At 34.8% G+C, this 23873-nt stretch overlaps 2 protein-coding genes and 1 non-coding gene across 3 annotated transcripts; 1 reads left to right on the top strand and 2 right to left on the bottom strand.

Moving 5' to 3' along the window:
- Positions 1 to 8066: 8066 nt before the first annotated feature.
- On the bottom strand, positions 8067 to 8182 carry LOC130822987 (U5 spliceosomal RNA). Its single transcript, XR_009046481.1, has one exon. It is a non-coding gene; the product is annotated as a U5 spliceosomal RNA (small nuclear RNA).
- A 2336-nt stretch (positions 8183 to 10518) lies between these two features.
- On the top strand, positions 10519 to 12190 carry LOC130820301 (GATA transcription factor 7-like). Its single transcript, XM_057685622.1, has 2 exons — positions 10519 to 11088; positions 11210 to 12190. The coding sequence occupies exons 1-2, from the start codon at positions 10789 to 10791 to the stop codon at positions 11780 to 11782; spliced, it is 873 nt and encodes a 290-aa protein (XP_057541605.1). The 5' UTR covers positions 10519 to 10788; the 3' UTR covers positions 11783 to 12190.
- A 673-nt stretch (positions 12191 to 12863) lies between these two features.
- On the bottom strand, positions 12864 to 14398 carry LOC130820302 (uncharacterized). The gene is made up of 2 exons (XM_057685623.1): positions 13926 to 14398; positions 12864 to 13844 (listed from the first exon to the last, which is right to left on the bottom strand). Exon 2 carries the CDS (start codon positions 13253 to 13255, stop codon positions 12875 to 12877), a length of 381 nt encoding a protein of 126 aa, XP_057541606.1. The 5' UTR covers positions 13256 to 13844; positions 13926 to 14398; the 3' UTR covers positions 12864 to 12874.
- Between the last annotated feature and the right edge of the window lie 9475 nt (positions 14399 to 23873).

A 23873-nucleotide genomic window follows, 5' to 3' on the forward strand; every position in this document is an offset into this window, starting at 1 on the left:
TGTGTCTCTATCTGACACAATAGTACGGGGTACACCGTGGAATCGTACAACATACTTAATGTAGGCTCGTGCCAATTGTTCCATCTCCCAGCGACAATTCATAGGGATGAAACGTGCCGATTTAGTTAAACGATCAACTATAACCCAGAACGCATCATTACCTGCTTTTGTTCGAGGTAAACCCACAACGAAATCCATAGAGATATCATCCCACTTCCATACTGGTATCTCTAACGGTTGTAATAATCCTCCTGGTCTCTTATGTTCACTTTTAACTTTCTGACAGGTCAGGCAGCGTGAGACATATTCTGCAATATCCTTCTTCATCCCCGACCACCAAAACATTAACTTGAGGTCTTGGTACATCTTGTCACCACCCGGGTGTACTGAAAATTTCGTACAATGGGCTTCATCCAGGATACGTTCCTTCAAAGATTCCTCCCCTGTCGGTAAACACCAACGACCCTTGAACCTCAAGCTTCCATCTTCATGGACAAGGAATCCCTCTGATGTTCCTTCCCGTGCTTGGTCCTTTAATTTCAAGAGTTTCGGGTCTTTATCCTGAGAATACAAAATTTCCTCAAAGAACGAAGGTCGTATAGCCAAGGCATTCAAACATCCCTGTAGTTCGCCTTTACGTACTACTTCCAAGTTCAGCCTAGCAAAATCCCGATGCAACTCTTCTACTCCGTCCAAGGCAGACAGCGAGTGACTAGACTTCCTACTTAAAGCATCGGCCACCAAATTCGCCCGCCCCTCATGATATACGAACTCCAGATCATAATCTGTCATCAACTCTAACCACCGACGTTGTCGCATGTTTAAGTCAGGTTGTGTATAGAGATATTTCAGACTCTGATGATCAGTGTAAATCCTACACTTAACGCCATACAAGTAATGCCGCCATATCTTGAGAGCGAAAACTATAGCGGCTAATTCCAGATCATGGGTCGGATAATTAACTTCATGTACCTTCAGTTGTCGTGATGCATAAGCAATCACCTTACGATCCTGCATCAGAACACAACCCAACCCTTTCTTTGATGCGTCACTGTAAACAGTATAATCCAACTTAGGGTCAGGTAGAGTAAGAACAGGGGCCGTAGTTAACCTTTCCTTCAAAGTCATGAAGGCCTGTTCACATTCATCCGTCCATTCGAACTTCTTCTCTTTCTTCATTAACGAGGTCATGGGCCGAGCAATACGCGAGAAATCCTTAACAAAACGACGGTAATACCCGGCCAAACCTAGGAAACTTCGTACCTCGGTGACGTTCTTAGGTGACGGCCAACTTTGAACTGCCTCCACCTTTACCGGATCCACCGAAATACCTTCCTTAGAGACAAAATGACCCAAAAACGATACCTTATCCAACCAAAATTCACACTTTGACAACTTCGCGTACAACTTATTTTCTCGCAGGGTTTGCAGGACGAATCGTAGATGTTCCTGATGTTCTTCTCGGTCCTCCGAATAGACCAATATGTCATCGATAAAGATAACGACGAATTTATCCAAGTACGCACTAAACACTTGGTTCATTAAGCACATGAACGCGGCTGGAGCATTTGTCAACCCAAACGGCATCACTGTGAACTCATAATGCCCATAACGTGTTCTGAAAGCGGTTTTATGTATATCCCCTTCAGCTATTCTTAGCTGATGATAACCTGATCTTAAGTCAATCTTCGAAAAGATCCCGGCTCCTCTCAATTGATCAAACAAGTCATCTATCCGGGGCAACGGGTATTTATTCTTAACTGTTACCTTGTTTAACTCTCTGTAATCAATGCATAACCTTAAACTACCATCTTTCTTTCTCACAAACAGAACTGGAGCGCCCCAAGGTGAAACACTAGGTCGAATATAACCTTTATCCAACAATTCTTCAAGTTGAGACTTCAATTCCTCCATCTCCTTTGGAGCCATACGATAAGGGGCCTTAGAAATCGGTCCAGTCCCCGGTACCAAGTCAATCGTGAAGTCAATTTCCCGTTGAGGCGGCATTCCGGGAATCTCGTCCGGAAAAACATCCAAAAATTCATTCACCACAGCAATATTCTGGGGATTCCCTTCTTTCTTATCCCCCTGGCTGATATGACATAAATACAAAGGGTGTCCTTGCCTCACAAGCCTTTGCAACTCTAAGGTCGACACCAAATTCGTCCTGGGTCCCTTGGGAAACTTCCTGTATCTAACGCTTTCACCTCTTGGTCCTTCCAACAAAACTCTCTGCTCTCTGCATTCAATAGTGGCCTTATACCTTCCCAGCCAATCCATCCCCAAAATTACTTCTAAACCTTCCATATCTAACACATACAAGTCGCTAGGAAAGACAACCTTTCCTATCCTTAAGGGTACATCCCTATACAGTTTTTCACAACTGTACAATTTTCCCGATGGTACAGCCACCGTATAAGAAACTTTTTCAAAGGTCTCCAAATTCAACTCGTTCACCTTACTCTTTGCAAGAAATGAGCATGTAGCTCCCGAATCAAACAATACATTCACAGCTATAGAATGAATGGCGAACGTACCTGTAACCACATCTGCTGCCTGGTCAGCTTCTCTTGCACTGACCGCAGATACCCTTCCGCTCGCCGGCTGTACATTATTTCCTCCCACGTGATTTCCCCCGCGCTGCATTTCTGACCCTTCTACTCGATTTCCATCTACCCGGCCTTGCCTGCCATAAAAAGGTCGCTGGAATCTCTGATCAGCATTACCACGATTTCCATTCCCGTGCTGTTGACTGGCTTGACTACCAGCGTTGTTTAAATTTTGTTGCCGGTTTTGACCACTCGGATGTTGACTTCTCCCCCCTTTCTTTATGTAGCATTCAAACTCTCTATGCCCTCTTTTGTGGCAAAAGTTACATTCGATCAGATTTCCTTCGCAATCTTTTGCCGGATGATTTTTCTTGCACCTCTTACAAAAATACTTCCTCTCATTGCCATCTCTGTCAAGCTTCACGTTGTTCCTAATTCCTGAATTCGAATTAGACCCGCCTCCCTGAAAATTTCCAAAATTCCTTGCTTTCTTCTGATAGAAGCCCGACACATTCTCCAAAGCCTGGCCAGAAACTTCTTTCCTTTTCTCAGGGACATTACCCTTCTCTTTTTCCTTTTCTTTCCTCAAAATATTCCCTATTTGTGACGCTCGCTTATACATCTGCTCCAGTGTGTTATATCGGTCACTCTCAATATGCTTTTGAATATCGAAAGATAAACCTAGCTCAAAACGTTGCATCTTTTTCTCCTCAGTGGGTACATCATCAGGACAATACTTGAGGTATTCCATAAATTTGTGATAATATTCGTCTACCGTCATACTACCCATTTCCAATCGCGCAAAGTCGTTCGATTTATCCTTTCTAACATGCAGCGGATAAAATTTCTCTCGCATAGCTCTTTTGAACAAATCCCAATCAAAGTCTCCCTCAGCTTGCTCTAATAACCCCGATCTACTGTTTGCCCACCAGTAGTCGGCTTCCCCCACCAAATAAAAGGCAGCTTGATTGACTTTTAATTCTTCTGGGCACTCAACGACATCGAAAAGTTTGTCAAATTCTCTTAACCAAAGTTCCAGTTCTGACGGTTCTCCCTTACCATCAAAGGTCGAGGGTTTGCTCTGACTAATCCTTTTGCTCATTTCAGAGGCTAACTCCGACAAAGACTTCTCTCGGGGTGCATTTACATTTGTTAACGCTTTCACCAGATTTCTTATCGTACGGTTAGCATCACTTCGAGACAGTCTCTTCCTAGAAATTGGAGGCATCTTCTGCAAGCGAAAGAAAGGTACAAATCAAAAGAAAGTCCTAAGATTCATAACCTTTGGAGAAAGAACAAGGTTTGCTGGGTAAACCTAACAGTCGCTTACTTGTTTGTTTATCCCTAAATATATATACATATATATATAGGTATTGTTATTTTCATTATTCGTTATTTTTACTGTTATTGTTATTAATATTATTATTATTTTTATTTTTATTTTTATTTTTTTTTATTTTTATTTATTTTTTAAGGAGAATTACATGTATAATACACGAACTTACAACACCAAAAGAAACAGCAAACACACCTCAATATTTTATAGATATCTGTTGATACATCAAAAGTTGTCTCATACAAGAGTTTACATTATTACCTTATCGTTTATTTGATTAAAAAGATACAACTAAAAAGAAAAATAACTCAAGGAAAGATGCGAAAACAAAACAAAAGGAATAGAACATCTAGCGCCAAGCATCCCAAGTGTCAGCACCCTCATCGTAACTTGCTATATCGAAGTCCTCATCATCCCCGTCTTCTCCAGAATCAGAGCTGGAATCCGAATACGATTCTTCTGCTTCACTACCACCATCTCTAGGGCTGCTTAATTGTAAATCTTCTACCTCTTCCTCAGGATCTTCCTCATCAGACCACCCCCTATCAAACCCAACCTCAAAGCCATATAAGTCGTAATGCGATCCCCAGTTCTCTCTCTCATCATCATCGCTGGAAATTTCTATATAAATAGGCGGTTCACGACTAGGCTCCCACATCTCAATATCACTCTCTGTCTGAGCCTCGGTTTCCACCAGTGGGGAATTAGGAAGGACCCGCTCTCTTAGTGGTTCCATGGTCCCATCGGTGCCGCCCGATATTGGAGGCTCGCCCTTCCTCTCAGGGGTTACACTCTTCCTAGATTCAGACAAACGGTGTAACCTATTTAGGTCCAAATCTAAGTCGTAACATACTCTATCGGCTTTTTCCTTAACCATAAGCATCCTTTCCCTATAATCTTGGATACTTTCACCACTCCTTATTTTCCATATGTCAGCGTTGGAAACTTCCCTCCAGACAGATTCAGGGTCAAACCTCGGTACCTCTCTTGATTCACTGGGGGTGCGTGGGTCCATAGGTGTCTTTCCCGTATACATAATCCTGAACACATACACATAACGAAAAGGAATCAAGTAAGAAAATTGTTAACTAAGGACACCTAGACACTTTATAACCCTAATGGTCCAAAGCCAGCTACATCACAACAAACACATTCAATGTTTTTTTTTTTTTTTTTTTTATCACATTCGACCATTCCCCGTCTCTCATTCCTAAGGTCTGATATTCCTTTATCTCCTAGGGAACGTTGGCTCTGATACCAATTGTAACGGCCCGGTTAAAGTGACCCGGTAAAATCATGTGAAAACATGAATCCGGTTCACTTGCGGACACAAATAAACTCATCCTTACTCGGATCGTCAACGTTCCAACGGTAAAGGAATGTGGTCAACAAAGAAAACAGCGCCAAACAAAAACAAAACCAAACAAAACAGCGGAAGTCTTTACATACAACTCGAGAGCCCACCGGCCTCTAGACTAGCTAAAAGTTGTACGAGATAAAAAGAAAACATCTTAAACTTTGGTTACATAAACTGAGGTGTTTGGACTCATTACAAAGTAAGTCTAGACTTGATAGTTACGGGTTCAAGCTGAATCCTCAATCCTCACTCCAGCCCCCACCTGCAGTTAACCTGCTGCACGTCGTATGATAACACATAGCAGGTTCCAAAGAACAACCAATACACGTCAGAGACTTCATACATATACAAAACAGGTTGAATACAAGCATTGTGTTTACCCTAGCATGCAAAGGCTCTATTATGTAATCTTTATTCATTATTTCCAACCTTGTAACGTTGCCCGTCCTGTTCGGGTCGTACAAGTCATATTCCAAATTTGTTTTGGTGGAATACACTTGGGAGAGCAAATCCCAAGGCAACCACCTACCTAAGACGTTGCCCGTCCTGTTCGGGTCGCCAAAGGCTAAGTATGCATACCCCCATGGTGACCATAAAGATCCCTGAATGCCATGGGAAAAATAGTTGATAGTTTTCCAATTTATTTGTTAACCCTTTTGGGTAACATATCCATAAATTCTCAATTTCCACATAATTATTTCATATTATTTGAGGTGTCTAATCCTTATGTGATTACAATGCCTTGATTAGGAATAAAACAACATTGCTTGCACAACCATATAAACAGTATGGTCTAAGCGTGTACCTTTAAACACTGCAAATCCAAACGACGTTTAAGCACGACAGGAATTTCACCCTCTTATGAATCGAGGTCCTAATTAACAAACACACAGAACGACCACGTTTAATAACGGGTTTACACACACAATCCACTCCATACTACTAAAATATCACAAAAACTTGATAATTTCAAATGTTTTCATCCAACTCATGATTGCTCCAAAATTCCCATTCTGACCAGAAACTTTTATGGCCAAATCGGACAGTTTAGAAAATTCAAATTAAAAATCCGACTTCACCGCTGCGTCCGGAACGCATCAATTACCTTGGGTACCAAATTTCATAATTTCTAACATCCGATTACTATTTTTAATTATTTTAAGCGTTTTAACGAGTTTTAAAACGCATCGGTTAGATAAAACAACAACGAAACACACCCAACACTCGGATCGGAGCGCCACTACCGAGGCAGCAGCTGCTGTTCGAAAATCCTTCCACTTAAATTATTTTTTTTTTTTAAATTTTATTTCTATTTAAATTATTTTAATCCTTTTTAAATCTCCATACCAAAATACACCTAACCAAAAACCAAATTTTCATTTTACTAAAATAAAACAAATAAAACCAAATCTCCTATCAAACCATCCACTTGATATTTCCACACATGTAGCAATACATGATATCCCATCAACAATCTAAACCATCATCAAAACATAAAACTAGCAACTTAAGACTTACACATCCACAAGATCCTTCAAGAGCAATTGAAGTTTCATAACCATGATAATTAAACTAAATACTTGATTCTCTTATCAAATTAAAATTTTGTAGAGAATCATATACCACCATTTTTTTTTCTTTGAATCAAAACATATATGTATAAGGACAATCCTTTAAACAAATCAAATTTTGTTAAAGGCTTTATAACTCATGGATACTTACATCACTTAATCCACACACTTAAAATTTCATCTAACAAACTAAAGTCTTGTTAGAGAAATATAAATCGTAAAAAAAAAAAAATAAATAAATTCAATTTAACATTTGAATAGACTTTATTCTTATAACAAATTTAAACTTTGTTAAAGAATGTAAATCAAGGAAAATTTTGCATAACAGAAATATGATTTAACCCTTTTAACAAATCAATTTTATCAAAGGATTATTAAAGAAAACTTATATAAAATACTCAATCCTCCTAATAAGTCATAGGATATCATCATATTGAAAGAAATATTATATAATCTCATACTAGAATTTCTTATAAATAAAACTTATAATTCAACTCAAATTACTTACCCTTTGATTTGAAGATTGGATTGAACAAAGTTTTTTTTTTTTTCTTGAATACCGAAACAAGAGCAAGAAAAGAGGAAAATTTTCTGAATTTTTGTTCACTTTGAAAGCTTAGGAAAAATGAGGAAACTCAAATGATGCTTAAGGATTAATAGGCACTTAAGAGGCACTTAAGAGGTGAGTTTAATGTGCCATAGTACTCACTTATGAGAGGAGTTACAAACTCCTCCCATTCCTCCTCACAACAACCGGCCACCCCTTCACTCCCCTCTCAATTATTATTTTTTTTTAATTTAATTTAATTAATTAATTAAGTCATTATTATATTTTTGTTAAAATAGAAAGAAACGTTACGCGATAGCCTCGTACGCGATAAAACTCGTTACCGTTAAAATTTAACTCACTTTATTTCTTAAAATTATCTATGCGAAATAATATAATTTAATAATACGTATTTATTTTATTTTATTATATTATTTCTTAAACCCGATAAATTACGGGGTGTTACATTTATTTTTCGAGTAGATATCGGTTACGGATAACTATTGATTGGGTCAATATCGAAATAAGTTAATAGTCAGGTTTTTAATTGATGTATGCTCATTTACTTACAAAAAATAATTACCGATTGTTTTATCAGATATAGCAGATACATCTGTAGCAGATCGGATCAACTTGCTAATGACCCATTTAACCTACTTTTTTTTTAGGTCATTAAATTCATATATTTCAGGTAATTTGACTCATTTAACCTTAATTAAAGGCTTCCTCCAAAAATAAACGTATGCCACTTAATGCAGCGAGCACACGGTATTCTATAGTAAAAGGCGAAAGAATAGTTCGCTTTGTGCTCATGGCGTGGCTACATAAGTTGGTATGAGATCTGTGGAAGTGATTTAAAGGATTTTTCTTTTATTAGTATCTTTCATAGCCAATGTGGGACAACTTCCTTTGTTATTGAAAGTCATCTTCAGCTGACAAATCCCTTAGCCGATGTGGGACAACTTCCTTTCTTATTGAAAGTCATCTTCAACTGACAAATCCCTCAATACATGGTAATTGGTATTATCTTAGTTTTACGAAGTATTTGGCAAATGTTGATCCGTCTTAAATTTAATAAATGGGTTAAACAGGTTTTTTTCGGGTTAAAATATTCAACCTGAACCTAACCCATTTAATAAACAGATCAGGTCGGGTTGACCCATTTAATTAATTGGGTCAAAAATCTAAATCCAAACCCGCTAATTTCGAGTCGGTTTCAGATCAAGTTAGCAGGTCGGGTCAACTTTTGCCAGCCCTAATAGGCAGATCAATTTATTTCAATTAGTTTATATATATATATATATATATATATATATATATATATATATATATATATATATATATATATATATATATATATATATATATATATATATATATATATATATATATATATATATATATATATATATATATTCTGTATGCAATCTCTTCTGTATAGAACTTGTGTTCTTCCTTTTTCTGTATTATTAGAAAACTGAAATTGGACTTAATTTGCTAAAATTAGGTGAAAATTTGATTCGGATTTATAACAGTTCGATTTACAATCGGTTCGGGTTTGTATCAGTTCGGGTTAAAAACAGTTCGATTAATAATCGATCGGGTTTGTATCAGTTCGGGTTAAAAACAGTTCGATCTTAATCGGTTTTAGTCAGGTTACATTCGGTTACGTGCATAATTCGGGTCGGTTTGACTCGGGTCGATCACTATTTAGTTCGGGTAACATCGGTTAAGGTTTATATGTCGGTTATAAAATTCGGTTGCAGTTCGAGTTCGATTTTGCCCTTTTCGGTTATCAAACGGTTCGAGTGAAGTATCGCTTCGGGTGATTGCGGTTCGGTAAACCTAAAAAACTTACATTTTTCGGGTCGGATAATTTTCGATTTCGGGTCGGATTTTCGAGTCGGGTTTGTTTTGAACAGCTCTACTCACGATTCACAAATATGGGTGATAACTTTTCATAAAATTATTATGGTATTAAGTTAAAACATATAGTTGACGATAAATTATAAAATATTAGTAAATGATAATAATACTCATAATTATATATGATTTGAGTACTAGTATAAAAATAGTACAAATATAATAAATATATAAATATAATGTAATTTAATTAAAGGAATTAATTGATAAAATTTTTGATCATACTTGTCATACTTCACGTATTTTTTCTTCAAAAATTGAACATATTCTCTTCTTTTATCACTTAGAAATTTAGTACTATTTCAGGTAGTTATAAAACATTATAAAAAACATTCACGACATATTAAAAGATCAGAGTTTCAATACTATGAGAATAATATATTACATTTTAGAAAACTTAACACTTAAAATTTTATTTTTTTTTGACCGTTATTTGATATTAATAAAACTAAACTGATTATTTTATTTTTATAAAAGGAAATAAAAAAATCAAGCATTAATTACATAGGAATGCATAATTTAGCCATAAATACAACATACATCATAATCCTATAATTAGTAATACACAAATAAATTATTTGGGTTACATATACTCCTATTCAAAAAATACTACATTCATTTTTTTACGCTACACTTATTCAATGCTTAATATCCTTTATTATACATAACGAAATATTATAAAAAGAGGATATTAATAATCTTTGCTTGAAATGAATCAAACAAGATCTTACTTGACCATATTTAAATTTATAGATTAAGAATAAAATACAAATTAAAAGTAATAAGTGAAATAGTGCTAAAAAGTAAATGTCTTATTTTTAAGGACCAACTAAAATGATATAAATTATGAAAATATAAAAATCTTAATTCTCATATCAAAATGTTATTTTCATATGTATTTCTCAAATAGAATTCATGAATTTTAATGTTAAATTTTGATTATTATTTCTCATTAATCTATAAAAAAACATATTAATGCGCAATTTTAATAAATTCATCTTAATATATATTTTTCAAATATCAACAAACTAAAATTTTTAAAAACTCGCTATTAAAATATTTGACTTTTAAATTTTATAAGAATCTATGAAAAAATAAATGAAAAAAACAAATAAAAATAATGGGAGTAGTAGCTAAGTTTATTTATGAACATTTAGAAAACAATAAAATTAATTAGTGCCTTTTAAAAGCAAGATAGGTACAAATACAATTACAAATTACAAAGTTTCAAAAGACAAAAACAAAAAATAAAAAATAAAAATCAACACTTTTATCACTTCAAGAGAAAGGAGAGGAGTAGACACTCACATTCAATGCTTTACCAAACTCACCACTCTTTTTTTTTCTTCCTTCCAACCATTTTTCCTTTCCTCTTTCTTCTTCCTCCACTAAATTATCTTCACAGATACTTCATACTTTCATTTTCTACTCTCTTAAGTTGCCCTTTCCCCCCCTAAAAGTAGTTTAATTTTTTTAAAAAAATTATTTTGTGGGTGATAAAGCAAATGGAATGCATGGGAAAATCAGGTTTTGGGCTGAAACAACACCAGCAAAACATGGAAGATTTTTCTTCCATTTTTAGTCCAATTTCTCAGAACTTTAATGGTGGTTCTTCTATTATTACCCCTGTTTCTGGGGAAGATTTTTTTGTAGACCAACTTTTGAACTTAAACAATGAAGAAGAAGAAGAAAATGAACCTAAAATTGATTTCCTTGTTAAACAACAACAATTTCAAGATAATGTTCAAGAAAATATAATTTCTTCCTTTTCCTCTTCTCCTTTAGACTCTGTTCTTTCTGTCCCGGTAATTTCCCTCTCTAATTTAACCATACTATTATTATTATTATTATTATTATTATTATTATTATTATTATTATTATTATTATTATTATTATTTGATTTTTTTTAATGGTTGTTGTAAATAGGAAGAAGAAGCACACCTTGAATGGTTATCAGAGTTTGTAGAAGAATCCTTTTCACAATTTTCAAACCCATACCCACCCGGGTTTGTCAAGCCTAAACCCAATAAAGAGGTTTCAAATGGGCTGTCTTTGTTCTTCACTCCACCAAGCCATAGCAAGTCAAGGAGGAGTAAACGGGCCAGAACCGGGGGTCGGGTTTGGTCCAATTCACTTTCAGACCCGTCTTCAACTTCCCCTTCAAGCCCGGAACTTGGCCCGTTTAAGAAGCACAAGAAGAAAGAAAACGGCTCAGTTTCTAACGGGCTGCAGAGAAGGTGTAGTCACTGTGGGGTCCACAAGACTCCACAGTGGCGAGCGGGTCCTATGGGAGCCAAGACGCTTTGTAATGCATGTGGAGTGAGGTTTAAGTCGGGCCGACTTCTACCCGAGTATCGGCCCGCTTGTAGCCCGACTTTCTCTAGTGAGCTTCACTCTAATAGCCACCGCAAAGTGTTGGAAATGAGGAAGAAGAAAGAGATGGTAACGGGTCAACCCGAACCCGGAAGTATGTCTCATCCGGTTTCAAGTTTTGGATAGTATAATTACGGTGAAAATGTTAGTAGTTAATATATTACTGGTAATTAAGTAGTGTTTGGTCGGTTTAACTTTTAAATTTTAAAATTTATAGTCTTAGTTTTAATTAGGATTAGGAGATAATGGAGTGTTAAGATGAACCGGATATATATAATAATAATAATATAATATCCGGTTTTGAGAGGGGAGTCGGCTTAATTAAAAGGTAATTAGGTTTAATTAGTGTAATGGTGTAATAATAATGTAAATTTAGTAGCAGTTTAATTTAAATCATGAAGGAGTAGGAAATACTTCATTTTAGGTTAATTATTAGTCAAAGAATTGTAATGGACTAAAAACAACTTTGATGTTGTCCTGAAGTTCATGAACATTGTATCTTCCACCATGGAGTTTAATTTTTCGCCAAACAAATCCTAATTTCATCCTCTTTTTTACTTTATTTTTTTTTCATTTCTGTTTGATGATGTAATTGGATGATATTAAAATATTATTTTAATAATGTGATAATAGAAAAAAAAAATGATAAAATTAATATTATTATGTTTGAATTTAATTTGTCATAGTTTGTTTTATTTAATTTGTCAATTTCAAATTTTAAATATAATCTTACTACTTTTTCCATTCCAAAATACTTGTAGTATTTGTTTTTTATGCAGTTTAATGTACTAATTTATTTTTTAATATCTTTAATTGTTTATAATAAAAATTTATATAAATTTGATATTAGTAATCTTTAGATTAAGACGAATTAAACAAAATTAATTTCACTTGATTGTGTTTTAACTTATAGATTAAAATTAATCACAAATTAAAGGCGATGAATGAGTATTGTAGTATTTATAATGTTTAAATAATTTTAAATGGAAGAAGTATTTTCAAAAATCGTGTTAGTTTAATTCATTTTATTCAACACTTTAGTCTTTGTGTCAAAATTAAATGAGATAAAATAACGCGTATAGAGGAGTAATGAAATAGTAAGAGTATTAATAGTTTTAAAAATAAGATAGTGATGAATGTAATATTCTAAAAAGATATAAAGTATGATTTTAGTAATGGGATATATTTTTTTTAATATCACATGTTATAGAAATTAGCTCAAATCGCTAATTTTAGAGTCTGCAGATACTCAGGAAACGGGGGCTTACAAACTTTTTCAGAGTTAATATCCGTATTCCACCTAGCTACCATATGAGCCACAGTATTTCTGGCTCTACGGACATAGCTAAACATAGCAAAATCAAAATAAGATAAAACATCAAAACAACAATCATACACCGGGTGAATTGTGAGAAGCCTTGCACATGGTTCTTGATGGCAATGATAACATTTAGAGGATCTCCTTCCAAGTGAATTCTTTTGTAATCCATTCTTCGAGCAATCATCAACCCGTACAAAGCAACCATCGCCTCTGAGAGCTCCACAGTCCAGGTTGCTTGCACTTTTCTTGTACCAGTAAGGAGAATACAACCACGACATCTCGAAGCACCACTCCTAGACCACGCGTGTCACCACTACTCACATGGCATCAAAGTTGATCTTTATGCAGTGCACAACAGCGGGCTTCCATGAATTGAAGTGCTAAACACATGGTTTTGGCACGGTATTGATCTTCTGGATATAGCTCCTGTACTCTAACACCAGTCTACATAATGAGATAGACAACTGTGCAATATCACAATGAGAATTCTCTATGATTTGTTGGTTTCAGCCAATCCAACAGGACCACAAAGGCTCCACATATAAGCGGTAGATTGTCCTTTGTAGCATGCGTTTATAACCATGAGAAGAGATTTTCAACGGAGTCCCTGGATGCATCATGTATAAGAGAGTGAAAAGGGGAGGTAAGCCAAACATTACAGGAGCTTGTACATTCCGAGAGAGCATGACAAAAGACTCATCATTATCACAGCGAGTGCACCTAGGAGAAGAGTGTATATGCCTTTGAAAATGAAGCACATTCACCGGAAGGGACTCTTTGCAAGCACGCCAAAGGAATAGAGAGAATTCCGAGCATACTGCATCTGGTTCACAGACCCCAACCGACCAAGCCAATACCCCGATTTAACTGAGTATTTACCATGTTCATTCAGACCCCAATAAATAGTATCACAAGTGGCATTAGGGGAAGAGGGATAAAGAGAATTACCTCTTTTGTCGCATGATCAAAGACATCATCAATTATTTCCACATTCCATGAACGAGTGTCATGATCAATGAGATCACTGACTCTATAATCCGGTGGTTATTAGACTTGAAAACAGGAGCAATTAAAGTACCTTCTTGCAACAGCCTTTTGTCGGTCTTGCACCAAATAGATGAGCCACGACCAACTCTCTAACCTAATCCCTCAATGATAAGAGCCTTGGCACCCCACATACTCCGCCACAAAAAACTAGGATCAAAGCCCCTTCTAGCATCAAGGATATCTGTGTGCTTGTAGTAACAAGCTTTGAGGACATTACCCAACAAAGAGAAAGGATGTTCCACTAAACGCCATATTTTCTTGACCAAGAGGGCATGATTGAAGCATTTGAGATCCTGAAAACCCATGCCTCCTTGTTTCTTAGGAGTACACAGATGAGCCCAACTATGCTAATGTGTTTTTTGGTTATCATCGAACGAACCCCACCAAAATCTATCCATCATAGAGTGGATGTCATCAAGAACTCCATCCCGGATGCGAAAAATACTCATCATGTATGTCGGGATGGCCTGGACCACCGCCTTAATCAAGACTTCTTTACCTGCTCTCGATAAAGCCGCTCTTTCCACCTTTGAATCTTTTTCCAAATTCTCTCCTTTAGACACGCAAAAATAGCCTTTTGTGACCTCCCTATGATGGTCGGTAGCCCCAGGTATTTTGAATGCCTTTCAACTTCATTGACTCTAAGCTGCTCCTTAATAATTTGTCTCACGGATTGTGGTACCCCTTTGCTGAAAGTGATCTCTGTTTTTTCAAAATTGACTCTTTGGCCCGAAGCTCTCTCGTATGGGCTAATAATACTAGCAATCCTAGAGCATTCTTGAATAGTGGCTCTTGCAAAAAGGGTGTTATCATCTGCAAAGAACAAATGTGACAAAGAAGGGGCACTTAGACATACTTTAACACCATGGATGGACTGCCTATACATAGCTTGAGAAATCAGGGTAGAAAAGGCATCAGCACACAGAATAAAGAGGTAGGGAGAAATGAGGTCTCCCTGTCTCAACCCTCTAGAGGGTATAACATTTTCATACACGCCTCCATTGATCTTGAAAGAAAAAGAGACATTGGTGATACAATTCATAATGCGCTTGACCAACTATTTCTAAAGCCAAATTTCAATATAACCTTCTCAAGAAAACTCCATTCCACTCTATCATATGCTTTGCTTATGTCGAGCTTCAAAGCAAAAGCATTGTTTTTCCACTTGATGTTCTTTTCATGGAGTGGAATGTCTCAAAAGCAAGTAAAGCATTGTCAATCATTAGCCTCTCTGGAATGAAAGCACTTTGTTTTGGAGAAATAATAGTATGCAGCAGCGGTTTCAAGCTATTTGCAATGGTTTTCGAGATGATCTTATATATCACATTACAACAGCTAATATGCCTTAAATCCTTCAAAGTCTTCGGGTTATTGCATTTGGGTATAAGAGAGATGCAAGTTTGGTTTATCACTTTAAGATCAATTAACCCTTTCTACCATTGCTTAACAAAACAAACCACATCATCACCCACAACATCCCAGAACTTTTGATAAAATAAAGCATGAAAGCCATCCGCACCTAGGGCTTTAGTATGATGCATCTGGAAAACAGCTGTGCGAATCTCCTCGGCAGTTGGTTCAGTGTCAAGATTATCATTCATCGCCTTAGTAACCATAGTACCAATACCCTCCACGGCTTCATCAAACTCGGACGGGAAGCTAGTGGCAAAGAGATTTTCGTAATATGCAGTGATAAGACGACTTAATGTCAGATTTGTTTGTGTTCCACCTGCCAAGCTCATCATTAAGCCCCTTGATTAAATTCCTTCGACGTCTTGAGCTAGCCTTGTGGTGAAAATATTTTGAATTTTGATTACCATCTCTGAGCTCATTCGCCCTCGAGCACATATACCAATAAGATTCCTCCAATCTATGAAGTTCATCGAGCTCATCAGATAACAACTTACAACTTCCTATCATGTTCGCATCCGGTGGGCATTGTTGAGCAGCCTTTAATTTCCTCTTAGACGTTTTGATCCTGGATTTTAGTACCCTAAATGTCAATATTGGCTCCCAATCCCTCCTGCCATGCATCAGCAACAACTTTATTACATTCATCATTTGACAGCCAAAGCGATTCAAATCGGAATAACTTTGGTTGACAACCCTCGCTCTGCGGTCTCAAAGTATATAAGAGAATCGGAGCATGATCAGACCGGTAAATAGGAAAATGACGAACATCAAAGGAATGAAACACATCTTGCCATCCTGAGCATGCTACGAAACGATCAAGACGTTCTCTGATCATAGTAGAAGGAGAAGTCCCTCTACTCCATGTGAAGATGCTTCCTCTGTACCTAAGATCTTTAAGCCCACAATCATCAAGACACTCTCTGAAAGCAGCAATATCTCGCCCGTGTCTAGAACTCCCACCCTCCTTTTCATCATGACTGAGTTTCCTAATAACTTCCCATGTTTTATGTTTCTGTGATCTATCAGCCCATCCATAAATGCCACAAGCAAACCAAGTCCTATCACACTCTTGCACATCATAGACCTCCACTAGAATGTGATGCTTCGAGAAGGAAATCAAGTTCACAGTCGCATCTCTCCACCACAAACCAATGCCCCCAGAATGCCCATCACTACTAATACACAAACCATCGCTAAAAGCACATTTATTCGTAATCCCTTCCAGTTTACCCTTTTCCATCATCGATTCTGTAACACCCCGATATTTTCCCGATATTTTCTTCCCGATATATTTAATAATTCACTTGTAATATTATTTCTATATATATATATATTTTATTTATTATTGGGCTTGGTCATGAGATTTGCAATCCTTTTTGGCAATTAGAATTATTTGGGCCCAAACTTTTCCTTAACCCATCTTTTATTTTCAAAAAAAAAAAAAAGAAAATAGAAGTGACTCTTGGTGGAGCTTGTAACTCCCTTAGGGTAATGAAGGATCAAGGCATTAATCCCATATAATTAACCCTTCTTAATTCCTTAATCATTTTCATTTTTGACATCCTTTCATTTCTAAAAGTTTCCAAAGACAAAAAAAAAAAAAAAACATATCCTTTCAAAATTCCTCCTAATCCACATTCCTAACTCCATTACACTTGATCATTAGGTGTTTTCCTTTACAATTGTAAGTGTAATTCTTAATCTATGTTGATTCTTAAGTTTTAATTTAAAATTCTATGATTATTATATGTTTTATCTTATAATTCATGTTTAATTTAAGAATTTAAAATGTCATGTATGATTTTGGGATGTATTTTTCTATCTAAATTGATGAAAAATGTTTCTTTTTAGAGTTTTTAGATATGCATATATGTAAGAATAGGATTGGTTTTTGTGATGGGTGATTTTGAAATTTATATATAAAAATGAATGTTCATGTAAAAAAAATGTGTGTGGTTAAAGAAATTATTGTTGAACAATGAATTTAATCTCAAAGATGGTTCATAAGAATTATATAAATTTGGTCATTGATATTTAATAGGCAATGTACCATTTGGAATTCATTTATTGATGAAATTTTGGTGAATCCCGTAGGGTTAGAAAAATGTTAAAAAAATCTGTTTTTGGAACATTTTTGCCTTTGAAATTAAGTTAAAAATACTTGTACTATGTTATAAATTATGAAAATTGGTACCCGGGGGTTTTGACGCCTTCCGGACGCAACGGTGAAATCAAATTTTCAGTTTGACAGTTTTAAGTTGAGTTTCTGGACAGATTGTATAGGCTGTCCGGTTTTGTGTATATACCATGTTATAGTATGTGATGGATGTTCATGTTGTGTGTAGTATTCTAGGTATGGATGTGATTGTATATGTGTGTTATGGATGATTTGAGGAAAATGTGTATGTGTGCTTATTTTCCGAATACGATTGAACCTTGTAGGAAGTCGATTCATGACCGGGAATTGATTAAGACGCTTGTGAGTTGGTTATCTTGCTTAAGGTATGTACACGCAGCGTGGTTCGCATTAGTCCGATGTATCATATAATAATGATATACAAAAGTGAAGCATGGATATATAGTACGAATAATGTTATCTTTCGAATCAATAATTTTTATACATTGTTTTGATAAGCAGAGGTAGTATGACCTCACTAACTTTAAAGTGGACGTAGTATGACGTCAATTGGTGGAAAAGAATTACTCGCGGTATATGAGGGCATTATGAGCCACCGCAGGGGTATGCATACTTAACCATAGGCACCGAAGTAAGGCGAGTGTCTATGGTAGAGACTTGCTTAGGGGTTAGCTCCCCCTAATTTATTGTCTCACTTATGGAGTTTGGAGTGTACCAGCAGTATGGCTGGATAGTACAGCAGTATGGCTGACTAACCTTTACATGAAAATAATTATTCTTAATAAGCATGATCGAAGCGTAAGGTTCTGTGAATTGTCAACTAATAAATTAAAACCTTCTCTTATGCTATTATTTATTTGGTATGCGACGTTTGCTGACGTGTACTTTTGGTCTTAACGACCCTGCGATGATGTTGTTTCCTATCTGGGCAATGACTAGCAGTAAGTTAAGTTGCAGGTCTGGGGAGTGAGGATTGACCCTCGAAGAAATAAATCTTTAGAATATAGAAGTTTGATAAGAAATAAATCATTAGAATTTCTAGTTAAGTTTGAAGAACATTTGGTTTTTATGAGGCGAATTTCGTTCTCAATAAGTAGATTTAACCTTTCGTTCTTATCCGCTGCTAAGAATCTCTTATTATCTAGTAGTTCTTAATAACGCTAATAGAACTCGATCCGCAAGATTCCCTTTCACTTCAAATCCGTTTTAACTGCCTTCTAACATCCCGGTTTGACTCGGATTATATTTATCTCGTTTTTTTAAAATGTCATTTTCTCTTTTCGTATGACCCGAGTTATTCCGAGATGTTACAAATTCCATAACAAAAACAAAATTCCGCCTTTCTCTCCAACACCAGCTGTGGAGAGCTTGAACTGTCAGGCGATTATTAAGGCCCTTAGTTCCAACTTAAGATTTTCATTGTCCTTCGCGGGGTCGGGGTTGCCCAACCTCCGCCACTATTTCATCAAGACAAGGCTCAACCTCAGTTTCCATACAAGATTTTTTCATCAAAGACTCACAGTCGTCCATAACAATATCCAAGTCCCAAGCCTTCCTTTTACAGACCAATCAGCTTGTACAAGCTGGCTCTCCTTATTAGTCATCCTATGGACATCAAAGACCACAAAAATAGCTTCCTCATTCCTTTTTTTCTTGAATTTCATGGGTTTTTTAATTTGGGGATTATGGTATCCAATTGCAAAAGTGGGACATAGATTAAGATTTGTAGTGGTTCCCCAACCTACGTCACTGCTTATATTTTCAATTAAAGGAGCACAAGAAACACTCTCCTTATGGGAAATAAGAGGAGCTTCGATAAGTGTAGGGGCCCCTTGTGATACCTCCTTTGCATGCATAGCCGCCACTGTACTACACAAAACATCTGTAGCCGCCACATTGTCTTGAGGTTTTGTTTGATTCCCTACTTTATCATCCTCATGAAACAACCCCTTAGCATCCGTATTACACCCAATTTCAGATATATTTATTTTTTCCTTGGGCTTCACAACAAAGAGACTCTTCTTCAATTTCAAAGCATTCACCTCTTCAATGTTTTTACTTAGACCTTTACGTGGAGAGGCCCTAATATTCATACCCTATCCATACCCAACCTCCTTCTCCTCCTCCGAAACATACGTACAATCCTTCTCCATATGACACATCAAACCACAAAGAAAATAGAAATGTGGGAGACGTTCATACTTGATTGGGATCTACACAGTTTGTTGATTCTTGAGCCAGATTTGTTGGAATCTTTTTGAAATTTTTGTGACATCAAGCCAAATCCTAACCCTACGAAAAGGGTTGACATCCAGAAAATCTTCTTCTATTTCCATAACATCTCCAATGGCCTTCGCTATAATCTTCAGCCTCTCATCCGATCTATACCCAAAGGGGAGGTTATATAATCGAATCCAAAAAGGGGAAGAATTCAATATAAGATCAGCCAGTTGTTGCTCTTTGTCGATTTCTTGAATCACAAGCAACTAGTTTTCAGAGTACTAAGGCCTCCCATTAAGAACTTTATCCCTATCCCTCCAATGAAAGAATTGGAATAGAAATAAATTCGATGCCATAGCCTTAAAAGACAACTCCATCTTTGAGACTCCAAATGTGAAATAACGTTCTGCGAACAACCTCAAAATTTAGAGGCTTGGAAGTAAGCACCCTCCCAACCAGTCTCAACGACAGTTTATCATCAGAGACCTCATTCGTACGGTCACCAAAATCGATCACATCGTCTTCTGTATTCGTGAGAGCAAGTTTTGAGCACTGCTCGACAAGTTCTTTAGCCATGAACTCCAATGGATGAACACACGGGACAAGAATCTCTAGAGGAGAACCACACAGAGAGAAAAAACCCTAACCCTAGAGAGAGGGGACTTTTAATGGGATATTTGAGTCTTGAGATAGTAGTATATGTTAACAATAAGATAACTAAACATAACATGATAAGTTAATAATGAGATAGTAATGGTATTAATTAATAAAGTTTCAGCTAGTCTCTTGAAAGACCGTCTCTTTGAGAGACGTATCTCAAGCCCAACCCATTAAAGATTAATGTCTACTTACCGTATTCTTAATGCCTGCTTACATTATTCCTAATGCTTATTTATCGTATCCTTAATGCCTACTTTCAATATCTTAATGTGTACATACATTATTTTTAATGTCTATTTACAATATTTTAAAAAATATATAATGGGCTACCCAATTAGAGATGGTCTTTAAAAGAGACCGTCTCTCACAAGAATTTGTGATAAAGTTTTAACGAGATAGTAATGAAACATGTAGAAGTAAGTGGAATCAAAAAGACAAGTTTTAAAACAAAAATTTGCAGATTGTTTTTGTCAAGATGATAAATTAGTATAAATTTCAAATATAACCCCCAACTCTCCCATCTTTCATCAAAATCATATTTTTCCTTCCAAATTCAAATATGGTAGAGTTAGGGTTTATGTTTTGGGGAAAAAGGTTAAAACTGATAGCATCTAAAATGATAAGTCGCATAAATAGGCTTACAGCAGCCACAAAGCTTCAAAATTAATGTTTGCTAATGTATTTATGTGCAAAAAGATCACGATGGAACAATTTGGTAAACCTCAGGGTTACCACGTGGATTTTTTAAAAAGTTCTGGTTACCACGTGGATTTTTTTAAAAGTTTTGGTTACCACGTGGAAAAGCTAAAACCTCAGGGCTACCATGTGGAATTTCCCAACATATTTCAAATAAGTACTTTAACCTTTTTGCCTTTTTTAGTATAAATTTAAAAATGAAATTCTTTTGTTAATTATTTATTCTAATAAATAAATATTTTTAATGGAACTTTTATCTTTTATTATTACTTTTTTGGTTTCTTTCTATATTTAAAGTGGAAATATAAGAGAATGGATGGAATACTTAATACTAATTACTCTTATTTTTGTTGTACATGTGACTTTAAAGTATTGATCAAACATATAAAGTAAAGTTACATAAACTTAGTAGGTTACAAAAACATATGACAAGTTCAAACCTTTGCTTAACATACACCAAATGTGAACTTCATCATCAGGAATCACCATATATATATCAAACGTAGTAACAAGAAGATTTTGTATGTGACTTGATATAAATTCTAGGTGAGATGCTCTATCGTAAAACATCATTTCCTCCCTACTATGGTGCTTGGGAATATAAATCGGAAATATGTTTCTGAGATACAAAAAATTTAGCTAAATTCCTAGCACAAGGAAATTAGAACGACATGAGAAAACTTAAGTGGAAGAAGGAAATGGAAATTTACAATCGAGGATTGCAAGTTCTCATGTAAAATGCTAGAGAGGATATGAAATTCAGAAATCACATGTATATTCCATGTATATCTCAAGTAAGAAATAACTTACACATGCCTTCTACATTTATAGAAAAGCATACGACCATTCATGAAGTAATAAGTCACTTCATGAACCGCAACATCGATTCATGAATAATTGTCGATATTAAATCAATCCATTCCAATTATTCAGTTAATATAACCATATTAACCATAGGTGGTTATTGCATAACTAACAAAACCGAATAAAATCAACATTGCAAAAACCAGCTCGAAACTCGCGGGCGACCTGAGCAATTTCCAAAACAGAAACTTGTCTTGAAATCTCGCGATCCGCAAAAATACTTTACACAAAACAACAATTTTACAATATTGTGATATTTAACTTAATTAATAAATTTATTTATTAATTTAATTTAATTAATTGTTAATTCCCGAAACCATTATACGGAGCAAAGATTTTAGACTAAATATTTATTTTTACGATGTCTTTTTAAATGGTACCTTTTATTATATTAAAAGATAAAATTTATTCCACTTTAAGAAAAATAATTCATGACATAATGTATTGTAAAATTATATTATTTCAAATATAAAAAAGTTTAAAAACAAGTTACTTGAAAAATGTTGCTCAGAATCGGGCTTGAATAACACTATTTAATATTTGAGGCCTCTTATTTCTGGGGCCCTAAGCGGTAAGCTTCGTCGGATAGCCTAATAACCGATATTGGTAAATAATTTCTAGTATATCGACTATTTGACCCCCTTAATTTAAAATCCTAGCTTACCCTCTGGAGGTGAAGGGGTGAGGAGTTAACTTGTTATTATTTAAAAATTAAAAAGAAAAAAAAATTCTTTTTTGGGTTATGAATTGTTTAACATCTTCCAAGTAATTTTGTATGCTAGACAAGAACACCTTAATTAGTTGGTATTATTTATGGTTAATAAATAGTTATTATTGTAATAGAAAAAGTTAAAAAAGCTGTATTATTCACAATATATTTTCATTCAATTTATATAGAATTTATAATGCTTATTTTTATCGTTTGTCTTAACAAATGATACAAATAGTACTTATTTTTATCGCTTGTTGAAACAAAAGATACAAATAGCTAGCTTTATTTGTATCGATTGTTGAAACAAAAGATAAAGAAAAACTTATTTGTATCCTTTGTCTTAACAAACTATACAAAATAGTACTTATTTGTATCACTTGTTGAAACAAATTACAAATAAATATTTTTTGTATCGGTATTTTTATATAAACCATACAAATAGTTTTATTTGTATCTTTAGTTTATAAATGTTACAAATAAGGGGTTATCAATGGCTATTTTTCTACTAGTAGTGTTTGTTTAATAATGACAATCAATCCATTATAATTGATCATGTATACTATAAACCAAATTTTTTATAATTTGTTTTAAAAAAACTAATTATGGTAAAAATGAATAAACTTATTATAAAATGACATAAAATCTATCAATGTTAACTAATATTGATCTCCATCATATGAAAATGATTATTTTAATATTTTATGTGATCTATATTTTATGTGATCTTTTTGCTAGACTCAATTTTTAATTAGCTTAGCTATCCTAATCTGAATAAAAATGACATTATTTAAATTAAAAATGTTAATATAATATATTATGATTACCATTACTCAACAAAATGGTTATTACTATATTTTGCAAGTTTGAAAGTTATAAGAAAATTATAATTACTTTACAAAGATATTATGCATATATATGCGATATCATGAAGCTTAAGATGATTTTAATTTTTTTTAACAATATATCATTATCTGACTTCAGAATATTATTCAATGATTTTTGGTTGAAAAAAAGTTGTAAGATCTTTTATAAAAGCGGATTGAGATTAATTCTAGTTATATTCAACTTAAAAAGATAAAGTATATATACAATTTGTTGATTGAGATATGTATTTGTATGATTTATACTAGTATTATTTAAGTCGATT

The sequence above is a fragment of the Amaranthus tricolor genome, chromosome 8 (genome assembly GCF_026212465.1).
Source record: "Amaranthus tricolor cultivar Red isolate AtriRed21 chromosome 8, ASM2621246v1, whole genome shotgun sequence".
NCBI classification, from domain to species: domain Eukaryota; kingdom Viridiplantae; phylum Streptophyta; class Magnoliopsida; order Caryophyllales; family Amaranthaceae; genus Amaranthus; species Amaranthus tricolor.